At 41.2% G+C, this 18,846-nt stretch overlaps 1 protein-coding gene across 2 annotated transcripts in view; it reads left to right on the top strand.

Moving 5' to 3' along the window:
- The window catches only part of ttc28 (tetratricopeptide repeat domain 28), an 83,413-nt gene that overhangs the window by 38,227 nt on the left and 26,340 nt on the right, over positions 1–18,846 (top strand). For both annotated transcript variants that reach the window (XM_008325632.3, XM_008325633.3), the window contains 6 exons: positions 4,088–4,235; positions 7,197–7,469; positions 7,554–7,684; positions 15,440–15,661; positions 16,843–17,031; positions 17,134–17,230. In XM_008325632.3, coding sequence (XP_008323854.1) covers positions 4,088–4,235; positions 7,197–7,469; positions 7,554–7,684; positions 15,440–15,661; positions 16,843–17,031; positions 17,134–17,230 — 1,060 coding nt within the window. The remainder of the gene's footprint in view (positions 1–4,087; positions 4,236–7,196; positions 7,470–7,553; positions 7,685–15,439; positions 15,662–16,842; positions 17,032–17,133; positions 17,231–18,846) is intronic.

An 18,846-nucleotide genomic window follows, 5' to 3' on the forward strand; every position in this document is an offset into this window, starting at 1 on the left:
CTGGCTTATAAAAAACTAAAACCTGTAAGTACACGTTTCTCGAGACTCACCTGGACTCTTGGGTATAACTGCAGTACCTGCAGATTACTGTCTGAAAAAGTACTGAAAAAACGTCATATAGATAGATGGAGGATCAAATAAGTTACCTCTTTTCATTGTATTTATTTTATTAAACCTGTCCTATAACTTTGTGACTCCTTCCATATTTATGGTACAGTATTTGAAATCTTGGTGGAGACTACGTATAGTGCAGTGTATGTACAATATAAGTATTACCTGCAAGTGTCGTATGTTTTTATCTCCTTTCCTACACCTTGAGGTATATCTTCTGCTGCTATAACAGTAGAAGTGCTCACTTACCTCAGTCATTAACCCTGACACTTATTCTTGGTTTGTTTTCCTATACTTCACACCTCTTCCTGTCCTCGTCCTCTTTTCTTCTACTAACGGTATAATTATCTTCAGTTTCCCTCAATGCTTTCTGCAGTTTCAGTTCAATCGTCAAGGAAGAATAAAGAAAGTTCTTTAAATCTTAAATATTAAATATCTCCCTCTACGGTGCGAGTAGGTGGAATAACATCTTCAATCCGTTTGAACCCTCGCTGATGCCATCATAAAATCCCACTTTCTCAGCAAATGGAGTTTAATGATGAAGTCAGTGATGGTGTTCTTTAGTCGGGTTGTTTTTCTTACATCTTCACTCTGTGGATGGTTTATTCTTCTCTTTTAGCAAACACTTCCAGCCACAGATCCCATTCAGTCCAGAATGGTTTAAAACTGTGAAGTGGGGGGGGGGGGCTGGGCTGGGGCGGCGGGTTGATGGGGGCGACGTCCAATCTCGTTTGTCTGCAGATAAAAAGGTTGAAGGTTTAATTTGTGGGTTTTGAAGCAGGTTCTGCGCTTTGCTCAGACATCCATCTCCATCATGTCCGCCGTATGTGATCCACTCTCACTCCTGCTCCGCCTCCACCTCGCTCTCTTTCAACACTTGTGTCGCCATCTGTTCTCGATTAATGTGAGTTACGAGCAGTAATTGAAGCATCTGTTCCTCCGGTGTGCATCCTTTAGCCTGACACACCATCATATAACACCTCTCTCTGCGTCTGTCTCTGTCTCTGTCTCTCAGGCTGCTTTATTCTGTTTGTTGTTAGTGTCTCTGTCAAACAATGAGCTGGTTGGTTGCGAGGCGTTGGTCCTGGTGGAACTGCTGTTTATAGGTTGTCATGAAGTTTTGTGCAGTAAATTATGTTCGAGGAGGATGGATGGATGCTAATGGTGCTCCCATGAGCGTTGGCTATCTTCCCCGCTACTGCCACCATAAGGTTTGATGATGCACTAGCACTAATATGGTGCTAAATTATAATATTGATACAGCAGTTCTTTTAAAAATATTACTCACGTGTAAATGATATAAAGTCACCTGAGCTAATGATACAATACTAATATAGTGACATTTTTTACTTGGGTCGGACATCCAGCTAACATTAGCTAACGTCCATATAGCATAGCTCAGTCATTTACACATGTGTTATGCAGTATTTTAGGCTCAGCGTGCTACAGTGAAGTTATTACCTTTTCCTGCAGTGCGTGTAAATATTATGTGTATGGACTGTGTAGTAGATTAAAAATTAATCATTTTAATCTGATTATTTTTCATAAATTAATTAATTAATAAATGGGCAATTTTGAAAGCCCTAATCAATATATACCATTTGAAAGGGAGTGGTTGTTTTCTATACATCATTTCTTCTGCTATTCAAAGTTATGAGGTGGGAATTCAACACCTACTGTTGCTCTGTGAAATTAAATCAAATGATAAATGTTTAGGCATAATGTACGCTAGCCTTTAAATCATCATTAATCCACAGCTACCTTGTATTTATATATATATATACAGTATATATATATTTATATATATATACTGTATATACTATATATATATATAAACAGATATATATATATTTATATATATATACTGTATATACTATATATATATATAAACGTATAGTATGTATCTGTCAGACACCTCCTGTATAGCCGTAGCAGGCAGTGAGCCTGACTGAGCCGACTCCTCCTGCTGCTCCATGCTGTTGGCACACGTGGTTCCTGTTAACGCTCATCACCGTGGTCATAACTATCATCACAGTTACACAGAAGCTTCTGTGATGAGGTGAAGAGCAAACTGTCAGTTGATTAAAGTGCAGCAGGTCCTGTTCTGCGTGGTGAGCGGTGTGATGGTGCCAGATTTGAGGGGCGGGGCCAGGCAGAGGTAGACTGACAGGTGGAGTGTCCATATGTCGCCACAGTCACCAGCCTCGTCGTCTCAGCCTGGCCTGCTGCGTTCTGCTTAGGGTCAGAAGGCAGACGGCTCTCAGGGTTAGTCAACCAGACTCGGTGTCTCCGCTACAACTGGACAGTGGAAAAACAATAGGTTCAGGTTCATTACTGTGAAGGATGATTGTGGATTTTAGGTAGCGTTCACCGTCGATTTCCAAACTTCTGTGAAGCTCAACAGTACCAGCCCTTCTCAGTCCATTTGTCCATTGTGTCAGTCAGTTTGTCAGTAGTCTGTCTGTAGACTTACTGACTGACCTGACTCAGGTCTGAAGCAGGTGTCTGACCTGAAGTTGAAGCCTCCACAAAAATTTGCTGGGCGTTTGCTGAGATTTTAAAATCCTGCTGCTCCGGTTGAAATGAAAACCTTTTCCTGCAGTGTGTGTAAACGACACCTTCTGTGTAGATGGTGAGTTAGAGCAGCCATTAAATGGATGGATGCTGGAGTTATTGGATATTCTCCCTGCACTTGTGTGAAAATTTGTTAAAAATTCAAACCTGCTCTGTAAAGAGGTGAATTTGGACAGGCCTGGTTTTTTTTTTTCGTTTGTTTTCCTGTAGCTTAATGTTCTTCTGGTTTTGATAGTGATCATTTGGTTACTTAATGATAATGGCCTTCCTATTACTAACTGACATGACTGCAGCTGTAATAACCAACCATTTATGTCACCGGCCGCTAAAAGCTGTGTACATCAGACACTGACGTTAGCACAAAGGAGATAAGAAGACAAACGCATCTGATTAGACCTGACCTTGGGTCTTCATTTGTTTCAATGAAGCCGTCTGAGAATGAACGCGGGGCAACAGTGGGGGCAACAAAGTGACAGGGGTGGCCATGTGATCCAATTATTGTTGTCTTAGTCTTCATTCATTCACTGTCACCACAGATGATGCTGGAAAAGGAGAAGAGTGAGTGGCCACGGTCAAACCCAGCAAAAAGGTGCTCAGCTGTTTTTTCACTTTTGAACTATAACCTTAACTATTACGAATAAATAACTGGTCATTATCCCGTCCCGACCTCTAATCTGATTAAGTCTAGATAAGTCTTCAACCTCATAACATGCTCTGTCCAAATGTCTCCCCAAAACAAAAACTGTCCCCACATGTATCTGGAGTGGACAGATGAGTGGTAGAGTAGAGTTTCCTCTAGGACACGCGTGGGCAAACTTTTTGACCCGCGGGCCACAATTGTCCTAAAAGTAAACAGCAGGGTCGGGTCAGGAGCAAAGAGATGACCTGTAAAGGTCATGTATAAAGACAGAAGAATAATCACAATACAAACTAATTATATCATTTGGACAAGTTCAGTGGGCCGGATTACAAAGCTGAATGGGCCGCATCTGGCCCCCGGGCCTTAGTTTGTCCATGTCAGCTTAGTTAGTTAGTCAGTCAGTTAGCTACTGCCAGTAGTAAGTGGACAGTTTGGTCAACCATTGATTACATTTGTAGTGAAACTCAAAAATGAAAATGGTTTATTATTTAGCAGTGAGGGTAAAAGTCGAAACAAATCTTCGACATTCTTATAAATAATCTGATTTTTTTTTTTCACCTTCTTTGATGTTTGTTGATGCCAGTGGCTTCTTTGTTCTCTCCTACTGTCCTACAGTTTCTACTAATTTCATCAAGTCCATTGTTTTTTTTTAATATTTTAATTCTTGACACATTCTTTCTCTGTGGTTTTCCTACGTGCATACACTCCTATTTTTCTGTCTTCTGTTTTTTCATTCACATCTGCCTCTTCTTCTTCCCTCAGGCCTACTTTCGTCAGGGGGTTGCCCTGCAGTACCTGGGGCGACATGCCGACGCCCTGGCAGCGTTTGCGTCTGGGCTGGCCCAGGACCCCAAGAGTCTGCAGCTCCTTGTTGGCATGGTGGAGGCCGCCATGAAGTCACCTCTCAGAGGTAGGTGTGTCCGACGGGAGCTGACGGTAGTACTACACAGTACTACTCCAGTGTTTGGTTGTTATCTCTTACACCTGAGTCCTTCCGTCAGTGGTGAATGCCCCCTGGAGGTTTCCCTGAAGAACTGTAGGGGGTTTGATTAATATATACATACATTTCTAATAAATGTGTTTAAAATAAACATGAATATAGAGTATGAAGCAGTGTCTCAAAGAAATGGAATTTTAATTTATAATTTACCTGTCTTTATGTGCATGTTATTTGTATTTTTCCTGGCCCAGACCATCTTCAGTGCCTCAGACCAGTGGTTTGGTGAGGTGTATAACTGAGTGCTGACACGTCAGTTGTGGTGTGACTTAACTACACAACGTTACGACTTCTTTAATCTTGCTCTCTGTTTGAAGTACACTACTAAAAAGCCTGTGATTGCAGAGATTTTTAGACCTTAGGCCTGAGCAGCGAGGCTTAACGTGGGATTTGTTTCCTCTGTACGACAACAGCAGGTGGATTAGTACAGGCTGCAATTGTTGCACAAATAAAAAAGAAAAAAACTCTCCAGAAGCTCAGTTTCGAAGTAGAGCAGAGTGAGTAGAGTGAGATGTGAGCTCAGCGTGAACTGTCAAGTCACTTCAATCTTTTGTTGTTTAATTCAGTAAACCCGCTTCTCTGTGATTAGAGAAAGATGTGGGTTTTTATTTATGTTGTTGAAGTGGGAACTGGAACAGAAGTAGAGTGGGAACAGTCAAGTAAAGGCATTTTCTCACGGTGGAGAAACTTTATAGCTAATGTTGATCATTTCTATTCTTTTCCATTCCTTCTCTAAACCAATGGGTCTCAAACTTTTTATTGATCGAGTAGCTTTATTCCCCAAAAGAATACTAGCGAAGGTGCCCCCTGATGGTCACTGAAAAGAGCACACTCTGTTGACCTTTTCAAATGGACTTTTCTTCCGAGACCAGGATGCGGTATCTGTTTCTGTACACCTGTGATATAGTCACATAAATAACAGAGAATTCAATGGATTGTGTGAAGTGTTGTTTACACTATTTCTATATAAGGTCCTGTGATAGAACGACAAACTGTCCAGGGTGTACCCTAACCCCCACAGCTGGGGTTAGCTCAGTTGACCCCGTGACCCTGCGGAGTGTGACTTTAATGTTAACTTTGAGTCCTAATCCATTTGAAGCTGCTGTACTGTTTTCCTCCTTACGTAGAAGGAAAATAAAAGTTCCCTCTTGTAAAATTCATAAGGTAGGTTTTTATGAGCCATCGATCGACTGGCCCACAGTTCACAGTGCACGCTACACTTTAATGCGAAGGTCCCACAAACTGTACTTAAAGATTGTTTTATGCAGGCCAGGCCTGGCACAGGGTTGTGTTTTTTGCCCTTCAGCTGCATGAGAACGATGACAGAGTGGCCTGGGAATTGTCTTCCCTTTGGCTTCACTACAGAAAACCTCTACGTACACAGAATTGACTGCGGTGATGTCGAGCAGATCTGGCTGAGCATCAGGCTACTTCCTGTATAATCTTATTGATTTAGGAAGGTGTGTGTAAAACGAGGTCCACTTCCTACTCCAGTGCTGCCTTCAACGCTCTCATTGGACTGAATGGAGTGAGTGGGTTCAGAGTGTACGCTGCAGCTGGGCAAAGTGAATCCTTATGCCGTCATTAGTGTTTGGAGGTGGCGGCAGCATGCTGTGAGCAGCTGGGACACGCCGCGTGTGTGAAGTCCTGGATAGATCATAGTGATCACACCCCTCCACCCCCCCGCTCCCCCAGGAGCTTCAAAGGAAGGAAAGTGCAAGTAGGTGAATCAGCGTTTGACTCCACACAACCAAGTCAGACCACAGTGGAAGCTGACGTGATGTCAGGCGTCAACACATGTGGAAGTCTGTGCAGCAGTGGATCAAACTGTGCACGGGGATCAAACTCTGACCGTTTAGTTACAAACTCCTACTATAAAGCAGCAGTGAAGTTCATTGTGTATTGCTCTGTTAGCTTTGAAGCTTTAAAGTTCAGTCAATGTTGTATAAATCCTAAGTTGACAAAGACTTAGATCAGTGCTCCTACTGAATGTTTTGTTAGCTTTGAAGCTTTAAAGTTCAATGTTGTATAAATCCTAAGTTGACAAAGACTTAGATCAGTGCTCCTACTGAATGTTAGTCAAAAAGATCTAAGACATGTTATACTTTCTAAAGGTGGTCTGATTGAAATAACCTAAAGATGTTGAAGGCATAACCAAGTACATCATATAAGATTTCATAATGTAAATATAATTGTTATTTTATTATATAAGATATATAAGATCATATAAGATTTCATTTTTACACATAATGTAAATATAATTGTTATTTTATGTTTTGCAGGACTACATTGAGTTACGTCTAAGGTGCTGAAAAGAGTGCTGAATGAAAAGGAGTAATTAACTTATTGAATCAATTCTAAATACCAAACTAAATTTGTCTTGTTATCAAATGGTCCACGTAGTGGTGGAGGCTGGGGAGCCCCGTTTTGAAACACGTCTCTCAGGCGTCTTTAACAAACCAGTTTTATAGTTAGATTTTTGTTACGTTTCTAGATTTGAAAATCTTCTCTTAATTTTTGATCAGCAATTTCAATTCTGGAAAATGTTTAGATTTTTAAGGTAGAGCAAACGTCATTTTTTTAACCAAGATTGAAATATTTTTTGTGATCTGTTCAAAGTGTGAGCTCTAATCCCAAACATGAAAGGACATTTAAAAAAATGGATTTCAGTCCTCTGATGGATGGTGTAAAATAATTTCCCAAAATTCCTCAGAAGGAAATTCTCTGATGGAAGTATTGCATGAAAATGAGATTAGACGTAAATGGAGGGAATATAAAAAAAACCAAGTGTCTGATCTGTATCTGGATGAGCCAGAGTCAATAAAGGTCACGACATATTTCTGATTCCTCACTTGTTGTTGTGCTTCCTCACAGACACCCTTGAACCCACCTACCAGCAGCTGCAGAAGATGAAGCTGGACAAAAGCCCCTTTGTCGTCGTGTCTGTGGTTGGTCAGGAGCTGTTGACCCATGGTTTCAACGGGGCATCTGTGGTGGTGCTGGAAGCTGGGCTGAAGATCGGCACCTGCTCACTGAAGCTGCGCGGCTCTGTGTTCTCGGCCCTGAGCTCCGCCTACTGGGCTTTAGGTAACGCAGAAAAGAGTATGACCTACATGCAGCAGGACCTGGAGGTGACCAAGACTTTAGGTACGGGACGGAAGACAGCAATAAAACACAAGTACCTACAGCTCTATCCAAATGAATGTTTTGAACTTTTTCTCGGGCCCTCAGGTGACCAATCGGGTGAATGCCGTGCCCATGGGAACCTGGGCTCTGCGCTCTTCTCCAAAGGCAGTTACAGAGAAGCACTGGCCAATCACAGGAACCAGCTGGTCCTGGCCATGAAGCTCAAGGACAGGGAGGTAGGTATGCATGCGAAGGCTTTGTGAGTAAAAGAGATGGAATGTGCTCTCACTCGTGTACATTTGATATTCCATATTAGTGCGCTCAGTTCAAGTACACCTCTTTCACTCCACATGTTACCAAGTTGGAAACAGCCTTGATTTCAGTTCACTTCTCATTGTTATTGCTACGAGACATACATGCTGTTCATGCCCGCACTGGAGGAGGAGGAGGAGTGCTGTAATTACCTTTACTGACCACAATAATGTAATCAGTGGCTTCAGGATGGTGGCGCTGCAGCTTAAAAACAGTCCCATTATTTGATCATAGAACTCATAAATACTGGACCTCAGGAAAGAGAAAGGACCAATGACTTCAGTGCCAATATTTTACTCCTGTTTTAGGTTTGTTTTTTATAATCAGATTAAAGTTCATTTACTGTTACTTTAAACGTCGGTTTTTCATTTATTGTATAATATTATCAGTTCTTATTTTTATCTCAAGCTTTTTATCTACAAGCTATCAGTGCGCTACTTTGAAGATCTCAAGTACAAGCTATCAGTGCGCTACTTTGAAGTACTACGGCGTCAAATGAGTGTAATTACAATCTTTTGTAAAAGTCACTGTAGTACATTACGTGCCTTGATGCAGCTGATGTACATGAGTCTTTATGTTCCATTAATATACGGAAAAATATTTAAAAAAAACTAGTCCAAGGTCTGTCTTGATTAATCATGATTAACCTACAGCTACACTGTGATTAATCTGATTTTTTAATTGTTTTACCTACAGTGTAGAGGTACGGGAATGAATGAAAAGGCAGAAAAAGGAGTCGGTGATACCAGGATGCAAAGGTGTTAGGAGAAATCTTTCCATTTCCTCCGTCCTTCCCTGGTTCGACTGTACAGTCAGGATCGATCAGCAGATAGATTAGAACTCAGTGTCGGAGTTGTTCAGGTTGATACACAGTTATGATACTATTTATCAAAGAGTGAATTTACAGTAAGTGTGAGCACTGTTAATGTAGAGACTGCAGCCAGGCGGCGGTGAAGGTGGGAGAGGGATAAATGATGCAATTATATTCATATCACCTGCACAAACAGCAGAGCCTCACAGGAGCAAAGTGTCCAAAGTCACTGCATATTTCTTTGTGCCCATTATTTTCTGCTGTCAGCTGTGCTCTCAGCACTGAGGCGTCTGTCTGGGCGCCACCTGACCCCCCCGTGACCCCCTCACACACACGCACACACACAGCCGGTTATTAAATAGTGTGTGATTTCATCAGTGGAGTGCAGAGTAATTCACACTCAGGTCTTCAGTGACGTCCTGCCTGAATGTATCCACAGCTTAATAACAGCGTTATGTCTAAAGAAGCCATTGATATTACGCAGAAATGTGGTTTAACGTGTAGTAATATTAACGATAACTCATGTGTCCATAATAACAACAAACCCCCGAAGCACAATTCAGCTGGCCTTGGAGTGGCCAACTCAAAATCTGATTGGTTAAAGAAACTATTTCATTGTCATTCCTTTTAGACACTACTGACTGTCAAAGGATTCCTTTCAACCTGGCAACACACGAGGCTGAAATATGATTGGATGCAGAGCAGCAAAGAGAAAAGCTGAGGCCGTGAATGAATAATGATTCTATAAATATAGACGATAAATATATTAAAAAAATTTTGAGTACAGTTTGTGGTACAGTTTGGGTCTGCCTGGGACGCCGCTAGATTTGACCATGTTTCCAGAGAGGACAATTGACAATCTGTCAGCACGGACACGGTGGTTTTGATGTGTTGTAATGGTAGCAGTGAAGGAGGAACGCAGCGTGTGTGGATGTCGGCTGTCTGTGCTTTCAATCAAGCTCTAACAAGCGTCCAACCTGCTGCCACACACACACACACACACACACACACACACATTCAAAGCCACTCATTAATAGTTTCCTCGGATCTAAACCAGACGCAGCAACTAAGCTGCTCCACCACAGTTGCTTCTTCTGAGGCAACAAGAAAATGAAGAGCCATCAACACAAATCCATATCTCTCCCACTGTGTGTCTGCGTGTGTGTGTGTTTATTTGTTTGCGTGGACATACAGTGGACATGCAGCACAAAGACATCACCCTCAGAGAGCAGGGATCTATAACAACACAGAAAGAACAGCCCTGGAATTCATTCAGTCTCATTAATTGATCTGTTTGTTTGTTTGTTTTCTTAAAGTCACATTGATTGACTTAAGAAGTCCAGCAGTTGATAAACTGAATAATTGGATGAAAGAAAGTAGTAGTTTTAAAAAACTGTGACCCATTATGGTTCCATGGAGGTACTGTAGAGGAGGAGGTCAATCTGTGCAGTCCATATCAAAATATAAAATATATTACGTTATATGTAAACTCTACAGTATGTGGAACAGATAGAACTGTACCGCATATACAAAACTATACAGCAGGGGTCGCCAACTATATTTCTCAGGGGGCCAGAATTTTCCTGGACAGACCCCTTGGGGCCAGACTCTCAATTACAATGAAAAATAAAATCAAATGTTTAGCCTAACATTTTTATTCGATGTTAATTTTGGAATCCAGTCCCAGGCCGATTTGGACGGTTAGGCGGGCTGTATGCAGCCTGCGGACCGCCAGTTGATGATCAAATATACACAGGTTTCAACAGCAGCTGTAGTCTGGCTGGGTATGTAAATAAACACCCCACTATATTATTTAGGAAGTTTTGTTTACTATTTTGTTCTACTCTAACAAACAGTTTTGTCCTTTATACTCTCAGACACCTCCCTGTTTAATTAAACTACGACAGACGACTGCACCTTTTTATTTGATTTCCTTTATGTGCACAATGACAACAGCTGTCAATCACTTGGATACTTCCTGTGGTGTGTGTAGTGTGTACTGACATAAACTCTAACAAACACTAACCCTCAGAGTCACAGACACACGACTGGGTTTTTGTGTGTGTTTTTGCATGAAGGAGAAATATTACGTCCTTGAGGGAAATCAGACAACTGTCTGACCTGTTGACTGTATACCCACCCACCCACACACACACACACACACACACACACACCACAGGCTGCGTTTATTAAATTTCTCTTTCTTGTCAAGAGCGCTGCCTCAGAATGTGTCGGCTGCATTTTGTGTTTCCTCTCATCACTTCTCTGGGAATTGGGATCTCAGCGAACGTTGCCATTTTCTTTTGTGTTTTTGTGTGAAATTCTGGGCCCACGTTCACATACTGAAGTGTGCTGATGTCCAACACGGGCTGTTAAATCCTGCTAAAGGTCAGGTTGTGTGTTGTCAGTGTCAGACTTGGTCTCATTAGAGTGTGTATTTAAAAGTACTGTCGACATTCACTCGGAGTAATTGTACTGTGAGTGGGCAGTAATACAGGAACGCAGGAGAGGTTAAATGAAAAAGTTGTTGAAGTTCAGTGTTGAAGTTCAGTGTTGAAGTTTGTGTTATTGATTCAGTCCATAGTTAAAATCCATTTTTGTTGAATATTTATTATTATTTAGTGTTTCAAATATTTCTCTTTGTAAATATCTATACCCTAATCTAATAGCTCCTGTTTTACTCCATTAATCAGAAAAACTCTGGATCACAGTACTCACAGGTTGTGAGCAGTACTACCTCCAGAACAGGTGGCAGGTTCACGACTGAATGTCATCTGTCATCGATTGGCTGTAAACAGCCCCATGTGATGGTGATGGGAAAAAGTGCAGTATATATGAGGAGGATCAGTACTCTGTTGTACTGATAAAGTACCTTAGCCATGTAGTGAAGGGTACATATTCTCCTGTATAATGGTATTATTGATCGTCAGAGGGTAAAATTAGCATAAATCTGTGGTAGTTAGTATCTGGCTGCTCTACAGAGAGGCCGCTACAGGCTCAAGGACAGAGTACTTAGCTAGTGGTCATCTGTGGTACTTCAGTAAAAAAAAAAATCAAATCTAAAGTAGAAGCATGAAAACATAACGTTTCCTCTGCAGAAATGAAAATTAGTTAAAGAAACACATGCAATTATCAACGCTGGTAAATGAACTCCATTTGTTTTAAAGGGCTAACGTCTGTGAAGGAACCTGAGGCAGTGACACTCTGAGTAACGCTGAATAAATTAGGCTGTGGAGCCGCTACACTTGGCTGACACCAGGAAAAGCTCTGACTATGTTTTTGTTGCTGTTTATAAAGACGCTCCATCATCAGTATCTGGTGAAGACTCGTCGTGGAGCAGTCATTTAAAAGGTAGAAATGAATGTGTTGTTGTTGACTCAGCCTTGGTGATTTAGGAACACTCTGGACTGGAGGCTGGACGCTCGTCCTCATCATCTGGATGGAATTATAGTAGATGGACATTATTCATACTCTACATCAGTGGTCCCCAACCCCCGGGTCGCGGACCGGCACCGGTCCGTGGGTCGATTGTTACAGGGCCACACAGGAAGAATGCATAACTTACATTATTTCTGTTTCATTTATTATCTGATTCTCTCTGCTGCTTCTGTCTGTGACTAATTCATGTCACGATGCTTGCCTCAGTCACATGTCTTAACATCCACTACCTTCTTCTGCATTGAAACCATCGTTAGTTAGCAAAATGAACAAAAACCAAACGTAGCTAGTGCCATCTCAGTGTTTCTACTACTGGAGGTATTTCAGTGTTTCCTTGTTGTTAAAGATCTGCCATTGTGTCCTTTTAATGAAAATCTGACTGGACGCCAGATTAGTGGGAAACTGTGTAGCCTCAAATATATGATCAACTAAAGTCCTGTGGGATCTGTTCAGAATCATTAAGCAACGAGACTAATAACTCCCTGGAATTGGACCATTGGGACCTGGTGCTCTACAGGTACTAGATAGATGGATAGAACTTTATTAACCCCTCGGGAGTTCGCTTGGAGACATTAAGGCTACTGGTTCTTAATTCCCAAATATTTACCTAAAACTGATGCCATTTTTCATCATAGAAAACAGGTTGGCACAGTTTCCTTACAACAGTGTGTTTGCTGGTTCAATCCCTGGTTTGGTGTTTTTTGGACTCTTATGAAGTCAGACAACACTTCAAGGATTCAGCTGTAGAACAGGGATTTCCAAAGTATGATGTGCGCATCCCCAGAGCAGGCTGCCCTTTGGGAGCTGCCACTAGGGGGTGCATGAGATTAAAAAAAAATGTAATGTTGGATTGGTGTGTGTTTTTTTTTTAAGTGGGATCCACACGATAAAGACGTGTAAATTAATAAATTAATGCTGGTTATATATACATGGTCTGGTCATTTGAGCATAAATAAACATGCTGCAGAATAAATGGATATAGTGACCAGCAGTGGTCCCCATCCCCCGGTCAGGGGACCGGTCCCGGTCTGTGGGTCATTTGGTACCAGGCGAAATGTAATGTTGTATTGGCGTGTTTTTTTTTAAGTGGGATCCACACAATATACTCAATTCAATATACTAGAATTGAGTCATATCCGTTTACTTTTTTCATTCAAAGATAATCTGGGAATGTTTCAAAACAACAGTCGATGATGTTTTATTTTGAAAATGTTGTGATCTTTCAATGACGGCGCAGTATTACAGACCTGCAGTAACGGCTGATAGCGGCCGACCGGGGACCACTGAGTTAGAGAACCTCAACTCTGCTCTGTTGCTCACACAGACAGTCAGCTGTAGAAGCCACTGCCACTCCATTCAACCAGTTTGTGTCATTGAAGTAAGTCCCAGACAGACCAGTGGAGGCAGCGGTGGCTCAGTTTAGGTTTGTCCTCCACTGACATGGATTCACAGAGTGTGGTCTGACTCTGACACTCTGAGACACACTGAGAACAGAGCAGGCAAATCACTCCTCAATAATTCATAGTCTCGGTCCTGTCTTTAAACATGCAAACATTTCATTAGAGTCTCTTCTGTGTCTGCCGTCACCTGTGTTTGCCGTGAAAGGTCAAATGTATATTTCATTTGGAGTTTGCAGCCCTGCACTGAGTCATCGTCTGACTGCTGTTGGACAAAGTCTAACTTCATTAGTGTGGCTGTGACGGCATACACACACACACACACACAGACACACACACACTCTTCTTGCAGTGAGAGTGTGTTATCCGCCCGCGGACAGGATCTCCTGATAATTATTCCTGACTCTGAGTTCACAGATACAGTGGGTTAGAGTTTTATGTCACAATCTCTGCAGCCATGTTCCATGTGACGGAAACCACACTGTTTATGCAGACTGTTTTTCTCTGCCAACACAATGACTGAGCGCTGTTGTAAGCAGCCAGGACACTACAGTCTGGTACTGCTCAGTGGAGGAGGCCTGCTACTTGTTTCCATCTGTTATTTTTGGAAGATATTTCCAGAAAAGTTTGCAAAGTTGAGAGAGTGAGAAATATATTTTTTTTGCAGGCATGTGAAAGTGTAATACCAGTTAATACCATCGGGTGGTTCCGCTATTGTTTAATCACTGTGCTAAAACTTGGACATGTGTCCAAATATTTCAAATAGCAACACACACACACACACATATTTATTCAGATAATTCCTTACCATTTCTTGCAGTTACTTTCAAAATAAAAGCCCTGCAGTTGCAATCCTAGGCGTCATAGTTACATGGTTTTTTTAATTTAATTTTAATTTAACATTTTACACCATCCAGGTCTGAAGTGGAGTTTAAATGTGTTTGGATCATAACAACAACATCTGTTCAAATATGAAGTATCATTACACACATTTTACTCAGGGATCATCAGATCCTTCATCCATGCAGTCGCTGTAATATCAGGGACTGAATGGTCCTGTATGTTTTATCAAGCTGCTGCTGTATCCTGCTAATTTTCATTGGGGGGTCATGAGCCAATCATAGTAGAGATTGGCTAAAAGAAGGTAAACATTTAGGACAGATGACCAGACAGAAGAAGCGTCTCAGTAAGTCTTCATTAGTGTGAGCAGTAGAGATGTTGGATTTTATTATGTGCAGTGATTATTACAGTATATACAGTACTCCTGTGTCCTTGGTGTAACGGTCAGTGAAGCTAGAGGTCAGTGTGTGGTTTCTCTGTTGTGTTGTTGTAGTTGAATGTGTGTCTCCGTCTGTCTGTCTGTCTGTCTGTCTGTCTGTCTGTTGTCTCTTCTTAATGATCTGTGATGTAAATCTGACTGATCTGCAGCAGCAGACTGAACAACCACTGTACGACAGTGTTATTGCCCCGTGGTAGAGGCTGAATGTACAGCCCTGTGTGGAGGCAGAACCACTCTGCACAGACTAATAAATGCTAAGTACCGATGACTCCGCTGATAAAACAGTGATCAGTACTGTAACTGTAGTTAATATTGTAAGAGCAGAGCAACGTCGCACTGACTGTGACTCAGTTTACTCCCACTGTCGTCGAAGCAGTCGAACCAGTATGTGTGTATGTGATTTTAAGGTGTATATATGTGTGTGTGTATTTACAGTACACATACGTGTGTGTATATATGTATATATATATATACATATATACATATATGTATGTAAACATATATGTATATATTTATATATGTATATATGTATACATATATGTATGTAAACCACCTTCAAATAAATGTAATGCTTTATCTACCATTCAAGGCCATTGTCATTGAATAATGTCCACGTTCCTGTTATTTCAAAGCTGTTTCACCGTCAGCTGCCACTTCCACCCCAGCCTTGTTTTTCTGCTTGTACTGCTGTTTACATGTCTGTGTTTTCAGGTGTTTACCAGTCTTTTGGTGTGTGTGTGTGTGTGTGTTCCAGGCTGCGTCTGATGCTCTCAACAGTCTGGGCCATGTGTACACAGCCATCGGTGACTTCCCAAACGCTCTTGCCAGCCACAAGCAGTGTGTGCTGCTGGCACGACAGACCCAGTGTCAGCTCTCCGAAGCTCGCCAGCTGGGAAACATGGGCGCCGTGTACACCGCACTGGGAGACTTCACCAACGCCGTCCAGTGTCACGAACAGCACTTGGATATCTCAAAGGTACAGTACTTCCCTCATGTTCTAAAACTCTCAGTTAGCCCATCAGTAAAAGAGATGCCTTACAGCAGAAAAAAAATCAAGGTTCGATTCCCAGTGATAAGTCAAGGTCTTTCTGTATGGCGTTTGAGTTCTCCCCACCATGTGAGATTAGGGTTAGCAGTTCACTCTGAATTGACCATAGGTGTGAATGCAAGTGTGAATGGGTGTTTGGAGTTGGAGATAAATATGGAAGTTAATGTTGGAATGCAGCCAACTTGTACCTCCACCCACCCTACTTGGTAAGAACCAGGGGCGATGACAAACTTTAGATATCTGCACTGACAGTTTCCAGAGAGTGTGTCTAATTAGGGAAAATATATTTTTAATGTGGTTGGTTATCTGTCACTAATTAGCAGCTGCCAGAACTCCCTCCACTGAGTTAATATTAGATGGTCACAGTTGGTGGGAGATGACAGTGAGCACAGTTGTTGTTCTGTCATTAGGAGCCAGGAAGTCAGAGCTGAGGGCGAAGTTTTCATTAATGCTGTCACCAGGTCACTGTTGAACACAGGTGTCACATTTTACCACCTCCATGCTAATGTATGAAAATCAACACTGTGTTTGATTCAAAAGAAAAGACCTTAAAATACCAATGGAGAACAAAACTTAACAGGGGAATGTTAAAAGGCGTTATTATTGTAGTTACATGTGATCGCATGATAAAACAGGGGTGTCAAACATACGGCCCGTGGGCCAAAACCAGCCCCCTAGGGTGTTCTGTTAGGCCCGCTTGAAGTTTGAAAATAAATAAAATACACAAACACTTTATGTTCAGGATATGTTTGAAAAAAATAAAATAAAATAATAACAATGAAATATATTTTATCAAATATGAATAAATAATTATAAATATCTAAAATACTAGGGAAAAAACATGTACTTTTTATGTCCAGTGTATATATATATATACATTTTTATACATAAAATAGCACCTATATAACTATATACACATTATATATTTATGAATCTACATATATAAATAAAATTATGTATTTGTAATAAATATATGTATAATATTTTTTTTCAGGTCAGTTCTACATCTATGAATACACTCTTCATGTATCATTCTAGAGTATATTGTAAAGTATATTGTAGAGTATAGTGCGTTGCAGACCATAACATGGCCACAAATGTCTTGACAGAAATTGGAGAATCGCCGCGAGGAAGCACGAGCGTACAGCAACCTGGGCAGTGCGTACCACACTCAGCGTGACTTTGATAAGGCCATCTCCTTCCACACGAGAGTGCTTGATTTGGCACAAGACATTGAAGACAGAGCCATCGAGATGAGAGCATATGCCGGTCTGGGCCACGCCGCCCGCTGCATGCAGGTTGGTATAAACGTGGATAAAGTGCTCGTCTGGATCACACACTCAGTCTGGGGTTTGTTTTTTATTTGTTTTGTTTTAACTGATATAAATGATCACCCACAGGACCTGGACAGGGCTCTGCAGCATCACCAACACCAGCTGGAACTTGCTCAGGAGCTGCAGGACAGAGCGGCTCAGGGCCGAGCTTCGTCTAACCTGGGTGAGTTCATGTTGTACGACTACATTTGTGGAAAAAACATAGGCCTTGTCCCAGCACAGCTGAAGACACTTTGCTTGTCCACAGTCAGTGAAGGGTGAAATCAGCAGGACTGTAGTATCACATGTGGATCATGGAGTTGAGACCTGGGTTTAGTTCAGTTTGCAGTTCACATTTATTTTGTTTTTTTACTTCTGAGAATTTTGTGCGTTCTTCTGTACATCATTTTGAATGACATCACAACAACGAATTTGAAAGATTTTTGAGGAGGAACAAACATTTAAAGGAGCAGATCATGCTAATGATTTAAACTTAAGTTCAAATGCAGAGACTATTTCCACTGAGAAAAATAAAAAAGCGTTCACTATCACCAGAAATTGAGTTGAAGAAGTTTGAATTCCTTTTCTTTTTTTTTAAAGAGTTCAGCTTCTGCTCAGGCTCAGTGAACAATTCAGAACAAACACTGTAGTATTTTAATAGGTCGTCTTTGGGAACAGTTTTTCCTGGGATAGCAGATCTCTAATTTCTGTCCTAATTGGGTCATTGGTAACCAGACATGTTTTTTTCTGAATACAAATACACATCTGACTCTCTCAGAGCCGTATTTACTGTCATTTATTTGTGCAGTAAATCTCAACATAAGGGAAGAGAGCAGCAAATTAAAGAACACCAGCCAGTTCTCGGCTACAGCTGGTATTTGAATAATATTCTTTGTGTATTTATGAATGTGTTTTAAGCTGTCGGGCTTATGATTTATTTATTTGAAAGTGAGATTACATTTTATTTATTTTATCTATTTTATGGAGGACTCACTGAGGGCTGCATAATTCTGTGTTTAATTATGGCAGTGTATTTTCGTCTCTTGCAACTAGCGGCTTTTTAAAATATAAATAAAATACGGACGGAATATTCTGTGTTTTCAAATATATTTTGTCTCTCCAAACGGATTTAATTTAGGACAAAATGTCTCTTCCCAGAACACTGACAGTCATAGGAGGTGACGGAGAAATAATTATAGGGGACAGAAACAGCAGCCTGACATCAGAGAGATCAGAACAATGTGCACTACCATCCTGAAGGAGGCGCTCAGTTTATAACAGATAACAATGGAGGTTTTTTTCACAGGCTGTGTGTAGGAGAGTATAAGTCTGAGACAAATATAATCACTTCATCCAAGCCCTGAGCTGACGGTGTGTTTGCCTTGAAAGGTTCAATAAGAATCCAATTACAATGAATGAAGAAACCACAGATGCAGTTGTTAGCATCTGTGGCTGCACCACAGGTCTCCTATTGACAAGGTGTCTGCTTCTGGAATAAGGAGAAGTCGAACATTTTATTTGGAGAAAAGTCGGTTCTCAGCCTCAGTACTAAGTGAGACTAAGAAGTTCAGAAGTTTCCTGGAGATGTTTCTCTGATCCACAAGGCGTCTTTGAATCTGACCGGCTGCTGGGAATGTCTTTAACAACTGTTGAGATGGACACGAGGTAGAGATGTTACGATATGCTCCAGGGAAGCAGAAAAGGTGAGGAGATGATAGAAGAAAAAGAATGGGAGAAAACAGAAAGGGAAGTGAGGAACAAAAGAAAAACAGAAGGAGACAAGGATAGCAGAGCTGTTTG

This window comes from Cynoglossus semilaevis, chromosome 14 (assembly GCF_000523025.1).
Source record: "Cynoglossus semilaevis isolate Cse_v1.0 chromosome 14, Cse_v1.0, whole genome shotgun sequence".
In the NCBI taxonomy this organism is placed as follows: domain Eukaryota; kingdom Metazoa; phylum Chordata; class Actinopteri; order Pleuronectiformes; family Cynoglossidae; genus Cynoglossus; species Cynoglossus semilaevis.